The 25,335-nt window shown below is 44.5% G+C and overlaps 1 protein-coding gene across 2 annotated transcripts in view; it reads right to left on the reverse strand.

Annotated features, from left to right (window-relative positions):
• LOC132836227 (centromere protein F-like) overlaps positions 1 to 25,335 on the reverse strand; it is a 49,978-nt gene that overhangs the window by 3,467 nt on the left and 21,176 nt on the right. For both annotated transcript variants that reach the window (XM_060855558.1, XM_060855557.1), the window contains exons 6-14: positions 24,162 to 24,474; positions 20,886 to 21,088; positions 20,137 to 20,262; positions 19,376 to 19,504; positions 16,779 to 16,901; positions 14,699 to 14,834; positions 10,100 to 13,068; positions 7,053 to 7,224; positions 935 to 1,456 (exon numbers count right to left, since the gene is read on the reverse strand). In XM_060855558.1, the coding sequence (XP_060711541.1) occupies positions 935 to 1,456; positions 7,053 to 7,224; positions 10,100 to 13,068; positions 14,699 to 14,834; positions 16,779 to 16,901; positions 19,376 to 19,504; positions 20,137 to 20,262; positions 20,886 to 21,088; positions 24,162 to 24,474 (4,693 nt within the window). The remainder of the gene's footprint in view (positions 1 to 934; positions 1,457 to 7,052; positions 7,225 to 10,099; positions 13,069 to 14,698; positions 14,835 to 16,778; positions 16,902 to 19,375; positions 19,505 to 20,136; positions 20,263 to 20,885; positions 21,089 to 24,161; positions 24,475 to 25,335) is intronic.

A 25,335-nucleotide genomic window follows, 5' to 3' on the forward strand; every position in this document is an offset into this window, starting at 1 on the left:
AGATGCTGCTAGATTCATAGAGTATCTTTAGCATTTTCAATGACTATTTTTTGTGTCTGGCAATACCAAGTGTCAAAAGCACAAACATAATCACAGGACCAACAGAAGCCATTTCACATGTTACACCTGCTGCAGTTTTTTCAAGTTAGTCCCATTCAGTCTTTGTTATCCCCATGGTCAAGCAACTTTATTATCTTTTTGAAGTCTCCAATTCTATTTTAAAAAGTCAGGGGTGCCTTGCTAGATTTACAAGGTGGTTCCATCAAATTGCAAGTTGCAACTGTGATTGCAATTCAAACTCTTGAGCTTGGTTCCCATCTCTGAATTACAACAAATCAACTGGGTTTATTTTTCACAGAAACTACATCCAACGAATAACTATAGCAAACTTTGTTTTAACTGGCACTCTTCATAAACCTGCAAAAATAATACACCTCAAATATCAGAGGTTTACTGCATTATCATGATCTCAGAGTAATCAGCTAAGGATGCGGGTGAGAAAGCTCTCTGACAGCAAGTTTTAGTTAAGGCAACGTTGCCTTATTATTTAAGTGATTTATATTGTAAATAAAACATAACAGTGATGCATATACCCCTTATATTACGTTTCTATTACTTTGTGTGCATTTTTAATTATTACGTGGACTTTTTGCTCAAGTGGAATATCTGATCAACTGATATACTCCTGGTCCCATAAGTGCCAGTTAATAAAAAGTTTGCTGTATTTCTGTTATCTACTTTAGCAGCACTTGTGCAATTAGAGCTGAAGGGGTTTGGGCAGTTGTTGGGTTGTGTAGGGGTAGTTTTACTCTGTATCTACCCCCATGCTGAAGCTATCCTGGGAGAGTTCAAGAGATCATAAATCAAGAACCCTAAAGAGTTAACTGCATATTTATTTGAACAGAAGAGTACAGAAATAAGGTCATCAACCTACCCTTTTGCACCACATCAGGTAATCCATACGGTTCATATTCTGTTTCGTCAAACGCTACAGACACATGATGCCTGAATAGCCAATTCCTCTGCAGTCTGGCAGCAAGCTCAGCAGTATTGATTTGCATCGCGAGCTCTGCAGGATTTAGTCTCACCAAGTATTCTTCAGGATTGGAGTGCCCCTTTGACCTGTGGTTGCTCTTTTTCTGGTCCTGCGCAGCTGCCTGAGTGGGGTCTCCACCAATCTGTCGTCCAGCATCTGGCTTCCTCTCTTCAGTTGAAGATTGTGCCTTCAAACGTGCAGCAGGCCACTGACCACTGGCCACAGTTTCAGATCTGCGATCATGGAAGTGGTCCAGAGCTTTAGACAAGATCTTGTTGGCCACTTTCACCTCTTGGTCTTTGTTTTGCAAATCAGAGTAGCTGAGCAGATTGTTATCAATCTCTTCACGTTTCCCTTGAACGGTTTGTCTCAAAGCCTCCAGATTAGCACCAAGTTTGCATGCTATGACCTGCGCAGTATCTTACAGAAAAAGCAAGAAAAATAACGTTAAAAAAATGCTTCTGAGTGTGTTAAATCAGATATCTTTTTGCAGCTAAATCCCCAGTGTGACACAAAATTGGTTTTGATTTCTGTTCTGCTGTTGTTGGGCGCTTTATCATTCTCATCACAAATGATATAAATTCCTGCATGAAAGTAAGTCCACATGAGCATTTATCAATTCACAAATTTTACAAAGAAAGTTAGCGAGCTTTGAGAAGATTTATAGCTCAGGTTGAGGTTCTGGATGTAGATTTGCTCGCTGAGCTGGAAGGTTCATTTTCAAATGTTTCGCCACCCTCTTAGGTAATATCTTCAGTGGGCCTCAGGCACAGCACTGTTCATGATTCCTGCTTTCTATTTATATGTTTGGGTCTCTTTAGGTTGTTGTTGTCATATCCTGTGTTTCCAAACGGAACTCTATCAACATACACATCGAGTTAGACCCCATCTACCACCCCTTGTCATTTCCTGTTCTTTTTCTCAAGGGGTGGTAGATGGGGTCTAACTCGATGTGTATGTTGATAGAGTTCCGTTTGGAAACACAGGATATGACAACAACAACCTAAAGAGACCCAAACATATAAATAGAAAGCAGGAATCATGAACAGTGCTGTGCCTGAGGCACAGGAAATGACATCACCAACCCAAAGGAACCCAAACATATAAATAGAAAGCAGGAATCCTGTACAGTGCTTCGCCTGAGGCCCACTGAAAATTTTACCTACTAGGGTGACAAAACGTCTGGAAATGAACCTTCCAGCTCAGCGAGCAAACCTACATTCGCAAAGAAAGTTATTGCCCTCTTTTACTGAAATTTCTCAAATGATTTCACATTCAAATCAGTTTTGGACCACTCCAAAAGTAAAACAGGAACAGAATGGGACAAACTGCAAGGCAAGAATCCCTTGCTGAAACTTTTCACATAAAAAATAACCCCAGTCTATTCAGCCTCTCACTCTAGGGTTTGAGCTGTGGAGAGAAGCTGCATAGGCTGGGGCTATTTTCCCTGAAGCGTTGGAGGATATGGGGTGACATCTTTGAAGTTTATGAGGGGCACAAATAAGGTGAAGAGTCCAGGTCTTCCTCGTAGCGGGAGGGGAGTCCAAAGGACATGGGTATAAGATTTAAAAAAGGACAGGGAGGGCAACTTTTTCACACAGAAGGTGGTGCGTGTATAGAATGAGCTGCCAGAGGAAGGGGTGGGGGCTGGTACAATTACAACATTCAAAAGGCATCTGGAGGGGTACAAGAAATGGAGGGTTTGGAGGGATCTGGGCCAAGCACTGGCAAATGGGACTAAATTAATGTGGAACATCTAGTTGGTGCAAACAAGGATTTCTTTCAATGCTGTAAATCTCTATGACATTGACTTTATGATTGACAGCTAATTACTTTACAAAGCACAGAGTTAATGTAGGCAACTGCTGCAGCTATGTTCAGCACTAGCAACAGTCACATGGTGGCACGGTGGCTCAGTGGTTAGCACAGTTGCCTCACAGCGCCAGGGACCTGGGTTCCATCCACCCTCAGGCGACTGCGTGGAGTTTGCACGTGCTCCCTGTGTCTGTGTGGGTTTCCTGCCACAGTCCAAAATTGTGCAGTTAGGTGGATTGGCCATACTAGATTAGATTAGATTACTTACATTGTGGAAACAGGCCCTTCGGCCCAACAAGTCCACACCGACCCGCCGAAGCGACAACCCACCCATACCCCTACATATACCCCTTACCTGACACTACGGACAATTTAGCATGGCCAATTCACCTGATCCGCACATCTTTGGACTGTGGAGGAAACCGGAGCACCCGGAGGAAACCCACGCAGACACGGGGAGAACGTGCAAACTCCACACAGTCAGTCAGCTGAGGCGGGAATTGAACCCGGGTCTCTGGCGCTGTGAGGCAGCAGTGCTAACCACTGTGCCACCGTGCCGCCCTGCTAAATTACCTGCTGTGTTTATGGATGTGTAGGTTAGGGGCATTAACCATGGGGATGTACGGTTACAGGGATGGGTCTGGGTGGGATGCTTTTTGAAGGGTCAGTAGCAGCTTGTTGGACCAAATGGCCTTTTTCCAGACTGTAGGGATTCTATGGAAATAGTAGCTTCACTGTTTTTCAGCGACGTTAGATGAGAATGAAACTTGTCCAGCCACTGGGACAGTTACCATTCCAAATCTGCATAGTGTCATTGTCCCAGACCACCCTCCAATCCCTGAACAGACAGGGCTTTGGTTTAATGTTGGAAAAACTGCACCTTTTACGATGATACACACTTGATACTGCGTCAAAGGTATTAAATTAGATTACATACTCAAGTTCTTGAGCAAAATCGATACAGCTGAAGCAAAACTGAACATTAGTATCCAGAAAGCATCCAAGTTATCAAGATGTACAACTGCATAACCGCTATAAATATAAACCTATCATAAATATAAACATTTTGACTTTATATGCCATTAGAGAGAGAGGAAAAAAAAAGAGAAAAAAAATAACATTTACAGAAACTTAAGCTAAATCAATCAGAATGTAATTCAATACCTACTTACCCATGTCAAATCTGACAATATTTGCCTCAGGATCTCAAAAATGAAAAGAGGCTGCACTCCAGAAAATGGGAGATTTAAAAAGTTTTGGTCAAGTAGCCTTAGCCTCAGTTAAGAGATTGTTCTTAATTCATGAATCTGGTGAGTGGGAAGCTCTTTTGCAATGCGATGACACAGGCAACAACAACATTCACCTGTTTCAACCAAATGATTCTTCTCCCTCTGCTGACTCCAAATAGGAGGGTAACTGTAGTGGCCTAACCACAGCCATCAGCTAAAGTGAGTGAATGGGCCCCAGAACTAAAAGTAGGGTCTGAATACCTTCACAACACTATACCGAAATCACACAGTAAGCCAGAGTTTAGATCAGAGTGGTGCTGGAAAAGCACATCAGGCAGGACCCTGATGAAGGGCTTTTGCCCGAAACGTCGATTTTCCTTGCTCTTCGGATGCTGCCTGACCTGCTGTGCTTTTCCAGCACCATTCTGATCTAAACTCTGGTTTCCAGCATCTGCAGTCCTCACTTTTGCCACACAGTAATCCACTCGACCAGAGTCATAGAGTTGTACAGCACAAAAACAGACGCATCAGTCCAACTCGTCCGTGCTGACCAGATATCCTAAATTAATCTAGTCCCATATCCCTCTAAACCCTTTCTATTCATGCTCCTATCTAGATGCTTTTTAAATGTTGTAATTGTACCAGCCTCCACCACTTCCTCTGGCAGCTCAATCCATACACACACCACCCTCTGCTCGAAAAAGTTGCCCTTAGGTCCTTTTTATATCTGTCACCTCTCACCTTAAACCAATGCCGTCTCCGTTTGCCCCAACCCAGGGAAAAGACCTTGTTTATTCACCCAATCCATGCCCTTCATGATTTTATAAACTTCTATAAAGGTCACCCCTCAAACTCCAGAGAAAATAGCCCAGCCTATTCAGCCTCTCCCTATACCTCAAACCCTCCAACTCTGGAAACATCTTTGTAAATCTTTTCTGAAGCCTTTCAAATCTGACAACATCCTTCCTATAGTAGTGACACCAGAATTGCATGCAGTATCCAAAGACAAAAAAAAAATCCATCCATGTTTGAAACCTATAGAAGAGTGCTGCACTTCCAAAACTACGATCACTAACAGACAGAACAAAGAACAAAGAAAATTTACAGCCCAGGAACAGGCCCTTCAGCCCTCCAAGTCTGTGCCGATCCAAATCCACTGTCTAAACTTATCGCCCAATTTCTAAGCACCTGTATCCTCTGCTCCCCATCTACTTGTACATCTGTCCAGATGCACCTTAAATTAAATCCACCGCACTTGCCTCTACCACCTCTGCTGGCATCGCGTTCCAGATACCTACCATCCTCTGTGTAAACTACTTTCTGTGTGCATCGTCCTTGTACTTTTCTCCACTCACCTTGAACGTGTGACCTCTCACCCTGAGAAAAAGCATATCTCTGTCTACCCTTCATAATTTTGTAAACCTCAATCAGGTTCCCCCTCAATCTCTTTTTTTTCTAATGAAAACAATCCTAACCTACTCAACCTCTCTTCATAACTAGTATCTTCCATACCTCTTAAACCTTCTCTGCACCCTCTCCAAAGCGTTCACATCCTTTTGGTAATGTGGTGACCAGAACTGTACACAGTATTCTAAATGCGGCTGAACCAAAGTCTTGCACAATTTTAATGTAACTTGCCAGCTCTTATACTCAATAACCCGTCGATGAAGGCAAGCATAACATGTGACTTCTTGACCATTCAATCCACCCGTGCAGCAACCTTCAGGGTACAATGGACCTGAACTCCCAGACCTCTCTGCTCATCAACTTTTCCCAAGTCTCTTCCATTTACAGTACAGTTTGCTCTAGAATTAGACCTTCCAAACTGCATCACCTCACATTTCCCTGGATTGAACTCCATTTGCCATTTCTCCGCCCAATTCTCCAGTCTATCTATATTCTCCTATATTCTTTGACAGTTCCCTAGGCTTTCTGCTACTCCACCAATCGTCATGTCATCTGCAAACTTACTGATCAGACCACCAATGCCCTCTTCCAGATCATTTATGTATATCACAAACAACAGTGGCCCTAGCACTGATCCCTGTGGAACACCACTGGTCACCCTTCTCCATTTCGAGAAACTCCTTTCAACTACTAGTCTGTCTCCTGTTGCTCAACCAGTTTTTTTTAATCCACCTAGCTAGAACACCCTGCACACCATGTGACTTCACTTTCTCCATTAGTTTACCATGGGAAAACTTATCAAACGCCTTACCAAAGTCCACATATATGACTTCCACGGCCCTTCTTTCATGTATCAACTTGGTCACTTCCTCAAAGAACTCTTATGATGGTAAGGCACGATTTCCCTCACACAAAACCATGTTGCCTATCACTGATAAGCCCATTCTCTTTCAAAGATAAATAGATCTTATCCCTCAGTATCTTCTTCAGCAATTTTCCCACCATTGACGTCAGGTTCACTGGTCTGTAGTTACCTGAAATATCCCTACTACCCTTCTTGAACAGGGAGAACAACATTAGCAGCTCTCCAGTCCTCCGGCACTTCACCTGTATTTAAGGATGCTACAAAGAAATCTGTCAGGGCCCCAGCTATTTCCTCTCACCTCCCCCAGCAACCTGGAATAGATCCCATCCGGTCCTGGGGATTTGTCCACCTTAATATCCTTTAGTCTACCCAACACATCCTCCCTCCTTATGTCAACATGATCCAGAGTAAACAATTTCTCTAATCTCAACATTCATCATGTCCCTCTCCTCAGTGAACACTGATGCAAAGTAATCCTTGAGAATCTCACCCATTTTCTCAGGTTCGACACACAACCTTGCTTCCCTACACTTTAGTGGACCAACCCTTTCTCCAGTTACCGTCTAGCTTCTTCTATATGAGCAAAAGGCCTTGAGATCCTCCTTAATTCTGCTCACTAAAGTTATTTTAGCCTGCTTGATTCCTCATTTAAGATAGGTCTTACTCTCTCGATATCTCAAAAAAGCTATTTAAATGGTACCTTGCTGCTGACTGCCTTCTGGCATGATGGTCTTGTGAAGACCATTTACCCGCAGAACTTCCTTGGGCACATCCTCTTTGACAGCAGAGTTTCTTTCCCACAGTTTCAACCTGGCACGCAGTTCCATATTCTCTCTGTTCAGCTCAACAACCCTTTTCTGCAGATGGTCAACCTGCAAATAACATTCAAAACAGGTGATGAAGACATGCATATTTCAGGAGATTCGAGACTGGCCTGAGCACTAATTGCACTTGAACGGCTGCAACTTAAAGTGCCTTCGCACACTGGGCCAAGTGCTAGCTTAGCGATTAATCGCTCGACTAAAATTCTGGACATCAGAAACATTTTTGATTGACAATGATGTCGGGGGGTACGGGCACATGCAGGGAAATAGAGTTCAAGCCGTTTCAGATCCAAGGTGACCTGTCTAGAGGCTTGCAGGACAGACCGAGTGGTTTATTCCTGCTTTGGTTTTCTATTAGCATTTTTGCTTGGATTTGAAACATGACTTTGAGAAGCCCAGACCGTGAAAAAAAAAATGTCTCCAGGTGTTGGGGCAAAGAATCTGATTGCACACAAGTGGCACAACTGCTCGAGGTGCCAGTATGGAAGTGAGACAGACAAGAGTGCCATCAAACGCAGACCTTTGTCAAGTTCACAATGTTCAACAGTGGAGTTGAGCTGCTGAACTATCTTCCTCTCCCTCACGTAGACAGGATGTGGAGGTCTCAGTGTTGGGGTGGACAAGGTCAGAAGTCACGCAACACCAGGTTACAGTCCAAGAGGTTCACCTGTAATCACAAGCCTTCGGAGCACTGTGCTCCTCCTCGCTTCGCCTGGCGAGAGAACAGAGGCACAGAATCCACAGGCAGAGTGACCAAAAGGTCACACAAATGGTGTGAGTGGAGTGTTGACAGGCCGGACAACAAAGTCTTTGCAAAAGATCAAAAGCATAAGACCGCGTGAGCAAACTGCCAACAGCTGAACAGCAAGTGAAGGGATGACTTGTTAATGTCCGCCACCTTGAGCAGGGGATATACCTGTCTCTGTCTCTCTTGGAGTCTCTCGGATGTTGCAAATGAACCAAAGATGGCAGACATAAACAAGTCGTCCCCTCACTTGCTGTTCAGCTGTTGGCACTTTGCTCACATAGTCGGACACTTTTGATCGCTGTTCAGCCTGTCAACACCCCACTCACACTACAAGTGCAACCTTTTGGTGTGTCTCTGCCTCTGGATTCTGTGCTTATATGCTTCTCCTCGCTTCAGCTGGCGAGGGACTGGCGATCACAGAATCCCAACAGTGTGGAATCAAACCCTTTGCCAACCCGCTGAAGAGTATCCCACCCAAACCCATTACCCTACCCTAATACTCTACATTTACCCCAACGAACACATCACTGAACACTACGGGCAATTGAGCATGGTCAATCCACCCTCACCAGCTCATCTTTGGATTGTGGGAGGAAACCGGAGCACCCGGAGGAAACCTATGCAGACACGGGGAGAATGTCGCCCAGTCGCCCGAGGCTGGAATTGAACCCGGGTCCCTGGCGCTGTGAGGCAACAGTGCTAACCACTGACCCACCATGCTGATCTGAGGGCCTTTGATTTCAGATGAACCTGTTGGACTGTAACCTGGTGTTGTGTGACTTCTGACCTTGTCCCTAATGTAGAGGCACTGATATCAGCCAGAATCTTGCCTCCACATTGCCACATGGCTGAAATGTACAGCCTTTGGCACACTTTTCCTGAAAAGCTGGTGGATAAAAATATTCTAAGATTCTGTAAAGTCAAAAGGTAAATGGGTTCTTGATGAGCAAGGAAGGGGTGGGAAAGCTGGAAAGGTTACTGTAGACAGATGGGAAGATGGAGCAATCAGATTAGCCAAAATCTGATAGACACCAGAGCAGGTTCAAGGGACCAGCACAAGCAACACAAGATTAGATTAGATTACTTACAGTGTGGAAACTTCGGCCCAACAAGTCCACACCGACCCGCCGAAGGGCAACCCACCCATACCCCTACACTTACTCCTTACCTAACACTATGGGACAATTTAGCATGGTCAATTCACCTGACCCGCACATCTTTGGACTGTGGGAGGAAACCGGAGCACCCGGAGGAAACCCACGCAGACACGGGGAGAATGTGCAAACTCCACACAGTCAGTCGCCTGAGGCGGAAATTGAACCCGGGTCTCTGGCGCTGTGAGGCAGCAGTGCTAACCACTGTGCCACCGTGCCGCCCACAGTCACGGTCCTGCAGCATTTCGCACCTTCAGGTAAAGGTAGGGGGAAAAGTGGAAAACACAGGGGAACCTCGATTATCCGAAGGTGATGTCGAGGTCCCAAAAGAAACATTACATCAAAGATGTATTTGCAACAGTGATCGCATCTTTTGTTTACAGTGATTAAACAGACATCTCCAAATGACTGTATGCCCACCCTCTCTCTCCCCACACTTTCCCTGGAGTTCTACAGAAGGGTGTACCCTTAAAACCCCCTTCCCCACATAATCTCTCCAACATTGTCCTGTACAGGGCAAAGATAGAACCTGTCAAAACTTTGCAGTAAAAGGTTGTTTGTGTGGCTGTGCGCACACAGACTTACCGCACAGCAGCAGTCTTGTTGTTGGTATCCAGTCCAGCTGGCCCAGAGAGGGGATGGGGCAGGAGGGGAGGGGAGTGGGGTTTGATGGGGTTGGGGGACAGGGGCAGGGGTAGGGTTGCAGGGCGGAGGTGGGGTTGAGGGCGGAGCAGGCGGGGGCAAGGTTAGACTGGGTTCTGGAGGCGGTGTTGGGGATGGAGCTCACGCGCTTTGTGGCATGGCAGGTGGTGTTGGATGGGGTTTGGGGACGAAGGGCTAGGTCTCACGCACCGTGTGCTGTTGCAGTCTCCTGAACAGGGAGCAGACTTCTAAAAACTCCGAGCCCCCGAGGAAAGGCATTTAAATCGATTAACCGAATAATCAATTATCTGAACAAAATAGTGCCCGCCCACCTCATTCGGATAATCGAGGCTCCCCTGAATACAAAAGCATACAGCACCTGATTCTGGAGTGCAGACTTTTTAGATTGGATTGTCTCCAATTCTTCCTGAAGCTGTTTCTGGGAGTGCTTTGCAGTTTCAGCTATGTTTTTTAGGGTCTCATGTTCTTCTTCCAGTCGCTGGATCTGGTTGCTCACCTTGAGCACAGACTCCTGCAATGCACATGGTTCTCCCTGGCCACTTTCCTTCCGAGATTCCGAACCAACACCATCTTCTAGAACCTTCTGCTTCCAATCTCGCAGCGCCTTTAACTCTTGCTTCAGGTGGCTCTTCTCTTCGGTACTTGCTCTAAGCCGGGCCTCACTGGATTGGATTGCGTTCATCAAGTCTTCTTTCTCAGACAGCTTGTCACTAGCTGTTTCCTGGGCTTTCTGAACTTCCAAATGAAGCTGCTCCTTTTCTTGTTCCAGTCTGGCACATTTTGAACGCAAGAGATTTAATTCCTTGTTCAAGCCGCTGACCACTTGCTGGTTCAATTCCTTTGTCTCTTTGAGCTCCTCCTCTGAAACATGCAAGGCGTCAGTCAACTTGCCTATTACCCTTTCCACTTCTTCAACCAGCTCTTCCTCCGTTCTCAATTCATCAACTGGCTTCTTTTCTTTAAGAGCAAGAGCAAGCTTAGAGTCAGCAATTTCTGTTGTTCCCTCTTCAATTAGTGTTTCAGTTTCATCACAAAACTTCTTGATACAATAGGCCAACAACTCCTTCTGCATTGAACCACTTGTCCCCTGAAGGCTGATGGAATGCCGGGCAACACTGCCATCATTTCTCTGCTCAGAATTCAGTTTCATGGGTTGCCCTTGGTTTTCAATATCCTGTGGCAGCTCATTCATATCCTGATTTGCAGAATTAACTGTGGATGGCATCTCAGGTGTGCCAGAGGTCGGCTTTGCAGCTGGAACAGATCTTACCCCCTGTTCCTTCGGTACAGCCAACATAGCATTAAACAAGTTTTGATAGCAAAGTGTGTGCTGCTGCGCCTGTATTTCAGGGTCCTCTTTCAGTTTCAATACATCAGAGGGCATCTTTGTTTCTTCACACTGGTCGCCCAGAGCCGGAGAAACAGCTTGCTCTTTGGGCAGCAGCAGAGTATCAAATACATTTTTACTGTGGCCGGGCTCAGAGTTTTGAACCATTCCATCAGCAGGCACCATGGCGGCTCGTTCACCCAACCCCAAGTTTTGCACGGACAGCACATTGCCACTTTCATTCTCACTTGGATCGCCCTGAGGAAGCGACCCCTCACTGGTTTGCTCCAGTATGGCATCCCTTGATAAAGCTGCACTGTCAGCATACTTCTGTTTGGACTGCAAGACCACCTTCAAGTTGGTTTTCAGCTCAAAGTTCTCCTTTTGAAGGCACGACAGAACATTGAAAGTATCTTGCAGGCGCCCATTCAAAACCTGAATGGTCTGGTCCTTCTCCTCCATGCTCAGGAGAAGACCCTCGATGTTCTTACTTTGGGTTTCCAATGCTACTGTCAACTGCTGCGTTTCCCTGTGAATTCTCGACTGTAGACTGTCAAAATTTTCTTGAGCTTGCCTTTTGGCTTTTTCTTCTTGCTCCTTCTCAGTGGTCAGTTCTTGACATTTTTTCTTAAGTTCACCTACTTGTTTCAAATGTTCTAGTGACTGCTTGTCAAACTCAAGTTGCTCAGCAACTTTGTGCTTCAGTTGTTCCAGGAAGAGCTCTCGACCATCCTCCTCATAGCTCCTCTCGTTGCCCGCCTTGACGACTTCTACACAATGATCTCTCTCCTCATTTAGTTTCTGTTCTAGCATTTCTCCTGAGTCACAACCCAGATGGTTTGGTGATATCTTGTTAACCTCAAGGTTTTCAGCATCTTGGCTTTGTAGATTTTCCAGGGGAAGATCACTGCTCTCAGCAACAAACGTCCAACTACTTGCTTTTATGATCTCCTCAATGCAAGTCTTTTCACTGTTAAGATCCACTATCTGTTGTTCAAGCCTTTCTATCTTCTTAGAAGCGACGTTTTGCAGGATCTGAATTTCATCTTCATTTGGTCTCACATGGCCATCAATGGATCTTGTTAGATCAGAGATTCTACTACACTCAAGCTCCAGCAACCTATTGGTCTCTTGTAGCCTTGCCACCTTGACTCTTTCGTGCTCCAGATCTTTTTCCAGAGCACTGATCTGTCCCGCCTGCAAAGTAACCAGTGGAGTGGAGTGTTCAGTCTCTGCAGTGCGTTTTTGCGTTGCCTTCTTTAGCTTCCGTCTCAGCTCCACAATAGTCTGTTGATTTTTCCGGCCTTCGAGCACTTTGCTATCAAGTGTTTGCTTCATATCATCCAGCTCCTGCTGTAACATCTGCTTTTCAGACTTTACTGCATCCAGTTCCACCTCACATTCTCTTAGACGTACAGAAACTGTAATCGGTTTATCAAGCAAGTCGATCATCCCCTCACCTTTCTCTACTGGCTCTCTGAGCACAGCTGCATTTTCCAACCCATCCATTTCAAGTTCCTTAATGGTCTCTTTGCTGACTTCCTGGAATTGTGTTCCCATTTTCTCCTCAGGATCTGGGAGGACATTCCTTGTTTCTTTCAAGCTTTGGGATTCGGTCGAAGTTCCTCTTTGCACAACTTCAGCTTTTATTTCAATGTTGAAATTTGGATCTTTTTCCAGATTGGTGCCGCTATCTTGGTCCAAGCTAACAGACTTCGTTGGTAATTCTCCAAGTTGACTTCCTTCCTTCGAGCCCAACATTTCCTCTCCAGCTTTCAGCGACAATCCCACAACCGCACCTGCGTTATCAGACTGCTCATCGTTTGACTGACTGTTCTCTTGCTCCTCACCTATGTCACACTCATTGACCTCATTCCCATCACTTCTGTTCAACTTGCACATCTCTGGCGACAGATGCATGCTCCTACAGTCCGGTTGAAATGCATAATCCAGTTTCTTTTGAAGATCATTAAGTTTGGATGCAAGAGCCATGTTCTCAACTAAAATTAAAACAAGATTCAACTTTGATAAGTTGTAATGGTGATGTTAACTATGTACGGTGTCAGAAAAGCAAAAAAACAGTGATCATCATGCTCTGGACCAGACCAAAACCCATCAATACATAGTTTTGAGATAACCATGCACGCTAACATTTAACTTATTTAAAAGGCACATGTAAGGCAGTGCACTCCAGATGTGATCTGATTACGAGGCTTTAAGCGAAGTGTACCTTATTCTTATGCCACAGTTAAAATACAAACAAAAAAACTGGCATAGCTTTAATCTATTGAAATACTTAAAATATTATTTAACTACTACTCATCAAATGTTCCAATATCCCATAAGCAGCAGCCCACAAACACACCCTTGGCAAAAGCAAATTGAGCTAAACAAATTTCCCTCACTTGCTATTTCCCTTAGTCCGGAAGAAGAAACACCGACAGAATGAATCTAGCAGCCAAGAGAAAACTCAACCTTTTGCAACAGCAGAGAAAGACATGTACTTAGCAGCTTCAATTCCACAAAAACCTGACTTCAACAACCGAAAGCAAAACCCAAAACCCTGGGTCGGTGTGAGCCTGACTCCACCCACGCGTGTTCTGTTAAAAAAAAATACCCAAGCTGTTTATTCTGCTTATTGGAGCAGACACCTTGGCACCAGACATACAATGCCAACCTTCAGGAGAACCAGGATAGACAAATCCCTGTTAAATGCACATATCGTCAGTCGCCAGCCCTTACCCTGCTGAGGCTAAAACACAAATGTTTTCAAGAAGGAGACAGGTATCGTCTTTAGAGCTAAAGCCATCAAAGGGAAAGAGGCAAAAGCTGGAACAGGGTACTTAGTTCAATGGAGGAGAAAGTGAGGTCTGCAGATGCTGGAGATCAGAGCTGAAATTGTGTTGCTAGAAAAGCGCAGCAGGTCAGGCAGCATCCAAGGAACAGGAGATTCGACATTTCGGACATAAGCCCTTCTTCAGGAAAACTTAGTTCAATGATCAACTAAGATCACTCTGAATGGCACTGCAGACACGAATGGGCAAATAGCCTACTACTGTTCCTATTTTGTATGTTTCTCACTTCCATGGCACCATATACTGAAATCTGGGCCAAAAGCCCAAATGGTACAACAACTGAGCAGTGTCTCCGCAGATTGACATTTCACAAGTGCATTGTTCATTGGTAAATATACAACTCATGATTCAGTCTACTACAATTGAAAGGCTGCTCACGTGCCATTTCCCAGTTTCTCCCTCTGACAAAAGGCTCACTCACACTGTGGACTCCGCTCCAGTCGCACAAAGCCAAATACAGTCAGCATGTTAATGAACAAGTGGATGCAAAACACAGACTGCTCAGCTCATACTCGTTCACAAAATCCACCCTCATCTATCTCCAAATGATGGCAGTGGTCAAAACCTACAGTGCCAGCACCCAGTGAGTAAGCTCCAATCAGAAGGCCCACCTATTAAGCTAAATGGCTGTTATTTTACCAGCCAGTCATGTCGATTTGAAGGGTCAGGAGTTAACACTCTTGAGTCGCTGATAAGACTTATTTAATTTTACTGGGTACCAGATGACAATGAAAAACTACAACCATTAAAGGCATTTTTTGAGTAACAGACTTACATTTATCTCCTTCTCTCAATTTCTGACTCCGAGCCAGCTCTTTCTCCAACTTTTTCAGCTGTGCTTCCAGGTGCATGATTCTCTGAGTGCTTTGGTCGTGCCAGTCAGCAAAGCGGCCTTTTGCCTCCAGCGCTTCCTGAAAGATGGGCAAGAAAGTCACAAACAGAAAAGTGAATAAGATTACGGTGTTACTTTAGAAAGTGATGATAAACCTATAATAATCTTTATCCAGACATCCTGAATGTTATAGAAACATTAGAGAAATTATGCGGCAGCACACAGAAATATGGAGATGTACAGCGCGGTAACAAATCCTTCAGCCCAACTCATCCATATCCAACCAGATACCCTAAAATAATCGAGTCCTGTTTCCCAGCATTTGGTCCATATCCCTCTGAACCCTTCCTATTCATATACCCATCCAGATGCCTTTGAAATATTGTACCAGCCTCCACTGCTCATTCACACACGCACCACCTTCTGTGTGAAAAGGCTGCATCTTTTAAATCTTTCCCCTTAAACCTATACCCTCTAGTTTTGTCCCCTACCCTGGGGAAAAGACATTGGCTATTCATCCCACCTATGCCCCCTTATGATTTTATAAACTTCTATAAAAAGGTCACCGCTAACCTCCAAAGCTCCAGGAAAAATAGCCCCAGCCTATTCAACCTCTCCCTAAAGCTCAAACCCTCCAACTCTGGCAATATCATTGTAAATCCTTTCTGCACTCTTTCAGTTTCAAATCTTCCCTACAGTGGGGAGACCAGAATTGCACAATATTCCAAAAACAACCTAACCAAATGTCTTGCACAGCCGCAACATGACCTCCCAACTCCTACACTCAGCAGAATAGCTAACAAAAGCAAACATACGAAACACTTTCCTCGCTATGCCGTCCACCTGTGATACTACTTTCAACGAACTGTAAACCTACAATACGTCCTTGGATCAAGTCCTGAAGGCTGCTGGCTTGCCAGATCATTTCTGTATCACCTTCCCACCTCACTTTCATCTGATCCCTTGAACCATTGGTTGGAAACATAGGACAATTACACAAACGAGGACTTGAATTTAGGAGGTGGTGATTGGATTAATGTTTCATAACACCAAAGAGGAACCGATAGAAGGGAAAGTATTTACACTGCCTGGAAAGTCTAGGAAAACAGTACATAGTTTAAAAATCAAAGCCAGCCCTTTCAGGAGTGACCTTAAACAACATTCCTACTGCAAAGGGAGCAGGACTTTGGAACTCTCTACAATGATGTTTGGTGAACTTTTAATTTTCAACCGGAGATTGTCACATATATGCAATGATTACAGTGAAAAGTTTATACATCACCACTTACAGCACAATCTTCAGTACAAAGGTACCCAGGTACAGCTTCTTTAGTTACAAGATCTTACAAAATGGAGACATAAAATGACCAGCATTGCAGAAATAAAAGTCTAGAACAGCGGCCTTCTAGCCCATACCATGCTGGCACCTAGCCTCCAGTCCACGATGGATCCCTGGCTCCTGACTGTGCCAAGCATCACCTTGAGGATCATGAGGTTGGAAGATTGCTTCAGACCGCCACGCTGGGCCAAGGATGCCACAGCAGGAGGCTGTTACACTAGACAGGGAGGCCACAAAGGGTGGCAGAGACCTATGTAAGTGAACACGGGATAAAAGGACAAGCTACTTAAGACTGAGAGGAGGAGAGGTCTCTTCACACAGAAGATGGTGAATCTTTGCAATTCTTTACCTCTGAGGGCTGTGGAACTCAAATCAATCATGAAACATGCTCAAGACAGAAATTGACAGATTTCCAGAGACCAGCTACAAGGGATATCGGGATAGTGGCATTGAAACAGGTGAACAGCTACAATTTAAAAAGTGAATGGTGAAGCAGGTTTGACAGGCTGCATAGCCTACTCTTCCTCCCATGTTACTATGAATAGTGTAATTGGTCCCAGGGCTTAATTGGCATATCCAGATCCCACATTCCAATAGCAGGAAACATGAGAAATTAGATAAGGTGCAATTACCATTGAAAAGGCAGGTTTCTTAAACTATAGTAAGATCCACAGTAAACATCACCTGGAGACTTTTCTGCAGAGTGTCCCCTTTTCTTTGGTAAGTCGCTAGTTCCTTTTCTGCACAGTGAAAATTAGTTTTGACCTCCTCCAACTCTCTGTCCACCTGCTGTCTCTGTGCTGCCATCTGTCAGAAAAGAAGCAACATTCGCTCACATGCTGACAAACGTAGAACCACCTAGCCCAGATGATATTTAACCAAGATCAGGACATCTACAAGAGTTGAGAAGCCCCAAGCACTTTCACCCAGATGACTTATCAACAAATTAAAATGAAACCAGCAAACATTTATCTCGGAGATCTTGCTTTCTCTTAAATGAACAGAACTCAGGTGATACAAGGCGGACAAAAACAGGTGGCTGGCAGATTTCATAAAAATGAAGCCGAGGTTGGGATGGAGAGGCTGATCCAGTTCCAGACAAAGCTGTGCTCTCCATTAAACGCCATTGAAGGATCACAGAAACCGTACAACAAAGAAACAGGTGACGTGAGTAATCTGGCCCACACTGATTCTTATAGTGTACAACAGCCTCCTCTTGATGTCACCTCTTAACTATTCGTTGCGTTCTCTTGCCAACAAGCCCCTGTCTCAGCGGCTGCTATTCAACATTCCACTTGCTTGGAGGAGTCCAGATCGAATTACCCAAGAAACATGACACCACCCAGGACAAAGTGGCCCACTTGATTAGAACCCAAGCCACCACCTTCAACACTCACTTCCTCCATCCCAAATGCACTGTCACCAGTGTGTACTAGCGACAAGGTGCACTGCATCAACTCACCCTTCAATAGCATCTCCTGAACCCGTGACCTTGACCACCTAGAAGGACAAGGGCAGCAGATCCATGGGAACACAAACATTTGCACATTTCCCTCCATCCCAACTCAAATATATTGGCAGCTCACTCAGGGCCATTGGATCAAATCCTTGGACATCCTTCCGAGCAGCACAGTCGGTGGGGGACCAACATTCCAAAGACAACTCTGGTTCCTTCCGAAAGGAAAGTGACCACCATCTTCTCAAGGGTAATTAGATTTGGACAATAAATGTTGGCCTAGCATGTGAAATCTACACCCCACAAATTAATTTTAAAAACATTCCCTCACATCCATCTATGCTGTCTGTCTCAACTACTGTTTGGCACGTTCCACAAACTTAGCAAAGTTTTCTCTGATGGACGTAACAGAATTTCTTGCCCACCCTCTTTTCAAACCTAGCAAAAGATACAATCACAAGTAAACTAACCACCTTGATGGAAGTTCCTTCTGTTGATGAAGCTTCCACTTCAAAAGACTGGTTGATTATGATTATAAAAAAAAGTGACCCCAATAGTCAATGAAATTCCTTCTTTAACCCATTCAAGAATCAAGCTGGTCTGGAATGGAGGTGACGACCATATACAGGGGAACCTCGAATATCAATTATTCAAATATCAGATTAGCCAAAGGAGATCTCAAGGTACCGATAGAAACATTACAGCAAAGAGCTGTTTCAATCCTGATCGTGTCTTTTGTTTACGGTGATTAAAAACAATCTCGGCTCACTGAAATGCTACAGAGAACAGTCCTGGATATCGATGGGGGCACAGGCACCGTCTCCAGATGACTGACCTCCCATCCACTCTCCCTCTCCCCACACTTTCCCTAGAGTTCTACATAGGGGTGAACTCTAAACCGCCCTTCCCCAGATAATCTCTTTAACATTGCCCTGTACAGGGCAGAGGTAAAACTTGTCAAAAAATTGTAATAAAAAGTTGTGTCTCTCTGTGCGTGTGCATGTGCTATTTGGAGACTTACCCCACAAAGACAGCAGCAGTCTTACTATTGGTGCCCACTCCGTCTGCCCCAGAGGAGGAGGGGACTGACAGTGACAGGGGCGCACAAGGGTTGGACAGTGGTTTGTGGGGGTGGGGGGTGGCGAACTCGTGCACGGTATGTTACAGTCCTCTCCTGAACGGGAAACAGATTTAACAGAAAACTGAGTCTCAGAGGAGAGACATTGGATAATTGATTATTCGGTTAATTGATTCAAATAGTGCCCGCCCATCTTGTTTGGATAATCGAGGTTCCCCTACAGAGGTTTACAAAATCACGAAGGGTATAGATAGGGTCAATTGTAGCTGCCTTTTCCCTGTGATAGAAGTGAGTAATGCAGATGCTGGAGATCAGAGTCAAGGTTAGAGTGGTGCTGGAAAAACACAGCAGGTCGGGCAGCATCCGACGAGTAGGAAAGAAATCGACATTTCGGGCAAAAGCCCTTCATTATTCCACCTTTTCCCTGTGATGAGGTATTTTGAGGCTGGAAGCATATCATTAGGGTGAGAGGAGAGATTTTAAAAAAGACTTGGGGGCAATTTTTTTTTAAAAACACAGAGTAGTTTGTGCATGGAATGAACTTCCTGAGGAAGTGGAGGATGAAGCATAGTTACAACGTTTAAAATACACATGGATAAGTACATGAATATGGCCAGAAGCAGGCAGGTGGGACTAGTTCAGTTTGCGATTCTGTTCAGCACGGTCTGGCTGGAAAAAAGGATCTGTTTCCGTGCTGTATGACCCTATGGTCTATGTGCGCTTTCAATTACATTTGGCTTCTCTTACTTTATCCATTGTAGATTGTAAAGCCAGATGCTCATTCTTGAGTTTCTGGATCTCCTGGTTTAGTTGGTTTTTCTCTTGCTTGCACTGATGTTCCAGATTACGATATGCACGTTGCTGATCAGACAGCTCCTAACAAGTGGAGAGGAGAAAATTGCACAGTCATTCATCAGTTAACATTTCCACAATTAGTGCTGACTAATAGGATAGGTATCGTGTATTAGGCACATTAATCATCTGATAAAGCAATGTGCTAAGTTGCCAATAGCAAATAGACTTCTACACTGGATTACTTATGAAGGTCGAGAACCCTCCTCATTGGCCTTACGCTACTGAGTCCATTCTGCCACAAGAAACCTAAACTCAGGCTGGATAGCAGGTGGGGCTCCAGAACTGTACTCTTCCCATTCTAATCTAGAGATGTAACGAGCCCAGTTACCTGCTTCCAACCACCACACAGGACATAAAGTGTTGTTTAAGGTCACCAGGCTTGGCTGTCTTGCACACAATTGAACAGCCCACTTTCCACATGAGAACCGCCGGTGCCTGCGGTACTGGGCCTCGTCCCCAGACCAACCCTATTTAAATCGATTCTCACATCTCATGTGAATTCATAAAGAATGAGGATGTCCAGATATTGGTTCACAAATTTAAAACTGATATAAATGGATGAAAGAGAGCAAGAGAGAGTGAGGTAATCGGCAATGGAAGGATGAAAGGAAGCATTTGAGAAGAAAACTCTCCACTAATCTATTTATTCTAACCTGCTGATGTTCTTTCTCTTTGTCCTTTAACTTCTGCTCCATCAGGCGTCGAGCACTTTCTGCATTCTGCCTCTGACAGCTCAGCTCCTCAGCAACCTGCTTCAGTTTCTGCTCTAGAATTGCACACTAGCAAGATAAAATAAAAAATAAATCACCAACTTCATTCTCCAATATGTCAGCCATTTGAGATAGTAAAAAAAAACATTTTCTGTAGTCAGTGCAAGAGAAATGTTTGTAATGGATAAGGAATACCCTTTCAATAAGACGCCCTGTTAAAAAAAAAGGTGCCTTGACACCATCCTCATCAAACACTCCCAGGGCAGGTACAGCACGAGGTTAGAAACAGTCAAGCTCCTTCTACTCTTTAAAACTGAAAGTAAAGCCCCATCCACACTGTTCCCATGAAACACTCCCAGAACATATACAGGACCGGAGCTGACAGAGTAAAGTTCCTTTTGTATTGTCCTATGAAACATTCCAACTGAATAAGCTATGTGCAGACGAGGACTCTCTACTTTTCAAAAAAAAGCAACACAAGGTGTGTCCACTAATGTGGAGAAAATGCTCATCCCATTGAGCGTAAACTAGTGGTGAATCTAGGCAACGGAGACGGAAGCCCAGAATTTAACCCTCTCCATCAGCCATTCAGTCTAACCCACTGCCTTTTATACCAAGGGCTCTGTGCTGTAGCCTCCAATTATACAGCATCTCGGTTAAGTGTAGCTCAACTCCCAAAGGAGAGGTCAAACCTTGTTGTTGTTCTGCTCCTGCTGTATGGTTGCTCTCATTAGGTCATCTCTGCTCTTCGCCAAAGCTTGTTCTTTCATCGCCAGCTCGGTTCTGGATTTCTCCAGGTGCGACTGCACTTCCTGCAACTTGTTCAGGTGATTTTTAATCTCTTTCTCCTGGGAGTGAACCCACACCTCCAGCTCAGACATCATACTCTGCAGCACTGCAACAAACAAGAGCAACCAAATAAAGCATCACTCTAAGATTTTGCACACCACAAAACAGCAGTCACAACCGACTGAAACTTGCTTTTTATTTACATATTAATATAAAAAAGTTACAAGAACACAAGAGATAGGAGCAGAAATAAATTATTCCGCCCACCGAGCCTGCTCCGCCATTAACACTACGAGGGTTGATCTTGGACTCCACTTTCCTGCCCATTCCTAATATCTCTAGATTCTGGAGGTTCTAAAAACTCATTTATCTCAGTCCTAAACATACTGGAAATTTTTATTCCAAAAGGGGATTCTGGAAGCTTTGTTTTTCAGAGACACATAACCGTTCGAACAAAAAAGTTCCCACCTCAATCCTAAGTGAGCGGCCCCTTATCCTGAGACTGTACCCACACGTACTAGCTTCACCAACCAGTACGAACAACCTCTCGGTGTCTATCCTATCAACCCCCTTCAGAATCGCCAATATTTCAATGAGATCACTTCTCATTCTCTAATCCTCAATTTAGTCAAACTCTTATCATAAGACCAGCTTTTAATTTCAGGGGCACTATGTTGTGGTTCTGTTTGCCGAGCTGGGTGTTTGTGTTGCAAACGTTTCGTCCCCTTGCTAGGTGACATCCTCAGTGCTTGAATGTCACCTAGCAAGGGGACGAAACGTTTGCAACACAAGCTCCCAGCTCGGCAAACAGAACCACAACAACGAGCACCCGAGCTACAAGTCTTCTCCCAAACTTTGACCAGGGGCACTAATCTAGTCAACCTTCATAGATTGCTCCATTGGAGAAAATTCAATCACCAGAGCCCCATGGCAATTTAAGCAAGACCTTTACTCTTGCACTCCAATCCTCTTGGAATCAACACATTTACTTCCTTGATCACAACTCACTTAGCCGGTCTATTTCTCTATGCAGCCACTCATAGCTGACATTCCAAGCAGCTTTTGCATTATCAGCGAGCTGAAACACAGTAGCCACAATCTCTTTGGCCAAGGCATTAGTATCGATTATATAAGGCTGAGGTCCCCAGCAATCATTCCTGAGACACTCCAATGGGCATCTACAAGCTGCCAACTTAAAAGGTTGGCCAATTTACGCCTACAGTTTTCCGTACCTGAATCAATCCTCTATTCAGGGTAATAGAACACCCTTAACTCCCTGAGCCTATATTTTACCAACGGACTTTTTGTGTGATGTCTCATCAAATGCCTGTGGGTATTAATCGCCTCTGTATCACCAGCACTCCTTCACTATCACCTTAACATCTTGTTCACACACCCAACTGTACTATTTAACCAGTCTCACTCTTACTTGAATTCACAGTCATAGAGCTGTGAAGCACGGAAACAGACCCTTCAGTCCAACCCATCCAGATATCCGAAATTAATCTAGCCTTAGTTGCTAGCATATCCCTCTAAATACTTCCTGTTCACGTACGCATCCAGATGCTTTTTAAATGTTATCATTGTACCAGCCTCCACCACTTCTTCTGGCAGCTTATTCCACATACGATCCGCCCTCTATGTAAAAAAGTTGCCCCTTCAGTCCCTTCTTTCCCCTCTCTCCTTAAACCTATACCCTCCAGTTTTGGACTCCCCTACCCTGGGATGATGATCTTGGCTATTTACCCTATCTATGCCCCTCATGATTTCATAAATCTCTAAAAGGTCAACCCTTGGCCTCCAATGCTCCAGGGAAAACAGCCGCAGCCTATTCAGCTTCTCCCTCAAATTCAAACTCTCCAACATCCATGTAAATCTTTTCTGCACCCTTACAAGTTTAACAACACCTTTCCTATAGCAGGGAGACCAGAATTGAACGCAGTGTTCCAAAAGCTGCCTAACTAAGTCCTGTAGAACTGCAACATGACATCCCAATTCCTATACTCAACTCATTGACTAATAAGGGGAGTGTACCAAACACCTTCTTCACTATCCTGCCCACTTGTGACTCCATCTCTGCAAAATATCATCTTGGAATTCTCACAAAATTCCACCTTCCAAACCAAGCAATTAGGAATACACAGTTTAAAAAAAAAGGCTATGCTGAAAAAAAAATCTAGAGAAATGAAGGGCAGCCCTGACACTGCTTTACCCTTTAATGACTAACATCCCCCCCTGCCTTTTGCTCAACACTCCCCCACACAAGTTAAGAAATCCAACGTCTGCCCCATCACCTCAGCCTCCTTTCTTGCCCTCAAGAGTCCCAGCTGCTCCTACCAGGAGGAGCAAAGTTTTCACACGTACAACATGCCTTTCTCAGCTGCTCATGATGCGGTCTCCTTGACTTTGGCCACTCAGTGCTGGTTCACCCCACTACCTTACTGAACACCTCCACTCAGTTTGGAAGTAGTTTGAATCCGACCTTCCACCTGCCTGGCATTTCCATTCTCCTCTCCCAGGTCTCTGTCCCTCAGCCACCCATCATTGTTCCAGTGATGTTTAAAGAAGTGCATCTCTATGACTAAGTGAACTCAAGAGGCACAACACCACATCTTTTGGTTAGGCAACTGACAAACCTCTGGATACAGCAATTTCTGATCAAAACCAATGAATCCCATCTGCTCAGACAGCAGGCAGTAATGGCTTTCTGTTACCATTAACACCTTTTAGGATGCATCTTTCGCTTCTTTATTTTGTTCTCTTATTATACCCTTTTGCCTTGCACCGTCATTCCATTACCTGTGCCCACTACACTATTACAGACTTCCCTCTTAAGTTTCCTCTTCTAACCCACCTTGACTCTACACTTGCTTAATGACCTTTTAAAATAAGTTAGCCTTTTCATACTAATTTTTTCTCCCCTCTCTCTCAAACAATATAACACGATTTCGTGAGTGGGTATTTTCCAGCATTTCCTGCTGTCATCTCTGAAGCTTTCCCAGAAGACTAATTTCCACAAGTATCAACACGAGAGATGAGATAACTACGCCTTTTTTCCTGTAAATGTCAGGTTGCCAGACTGGCTGAGCAGGAATGTGGCAGAATCTGCAAGATAAAAAAGGAGGACGGCAGGAATCTAAACAATATTGCAAAAAAAAAACACCACAGTATCACGGCACCTTGGTTTTCTTTCCTCAATTCCTGCACTTCAGCATTTGCAGACACCTCGAGAGGACTGAGTTGGTCACTCCCAGGCTTCGATCCAAGGGTACCGGATTTGTTGCCATTCTGTTTCTGGCTGCTGGAATTGTAGTACGGAGGGGATCTCGGCTGCTCCCATGGAAATACAGAGGAGGGTGATCCTCGCCCAACAGGACTCTCGGGCACCCGAGTTGGTGTTCCCTCTTGCTGCCACGAAAACGTAGAGGCTCTAATCTGCTGTGGAGCACTTTCCCGGTGACTCTTGTTGCTGCTGAACTGCAACTGTTGAACCTTGGTCAAAGAACATTCAGTGAATGAGCTTGGAAGGCGAGCCCGAGAGTATCTCCTCCATCCCCAAGCTGAAGGCACTGACTCGGAAAAATACGCTAGGCAACAGGAGCTCTGTAATAAATGGTCCCATCACCCATTTTTCACAGAATGAAGGAAAGTGGGAATGTAATCTGTTAGCCTCTCTCCACAACCATCACTCAGCAACGACGTCAAGTTAATCATTTGTGTAGTGCAATCTGGCAGGGGTAAAATAAGAAAATCCTGACCAAACAAAATAAAACTTAATTGTCTTTGATAAGATGTGAGGCCTTGACAGACACATTTGTGCCTCTTTAGACACAGGTGTGGCCACAGAAGACTAGAAACTAGCCAATGCTATTCCTTTGTTCAACAAGGGCAACAGGGATAATCCAGGAAATTGTAGGCCAGCAAGCATTCGGTGATAGGGAAATAATTGGAGAAGATTCTTAGGGACATGATTTACTTGTATCTGGAGAAGTGAATTATTAGGGGTAGCCCACATGGTTTACTGCAGAGGAAGTCTTGTCTCACAAACATGACTGAGTTTTTTGAGGAAATAAAGTGAGAGTAAGGCAGCAGATATTGTCCATATGGACTTTACTAAGGCATTTGATAAGGTTCCGCATCTTCAGGGTGACAGGGATAGGGTAAGGGAGCTGGGATGCTCTTTACAGGGTTGGTGTGGACTCAATGAGCCGAATGGCCTGCTTCCAAACTATTCAGATTCTATGTTAAGACAAAAACGAGTTCCTGTAATTAAAGACGACACTGTAGAAACAATACAATTTCCAATCCAAGTTATCCCACTCCATTGTATCTCAATTCAGCAGCCCACTTACA

This window comes from Hemiscyllium ocellatum, chromosome 46 (assembly GCF_020745735.1).
Source record: "Hemiscyllium ocellatum isolate sHemOce1 chromosome 46, sHemOce1.pat.X.cur, whole genome shotgun sequence".
NCBI lineage: Eukaryota > Metazoa > Chordata > Chondrichthyes > Orectolobiformes > Hemiscylliidae > Hemiscyllium > Hemiscyllium ocellatum.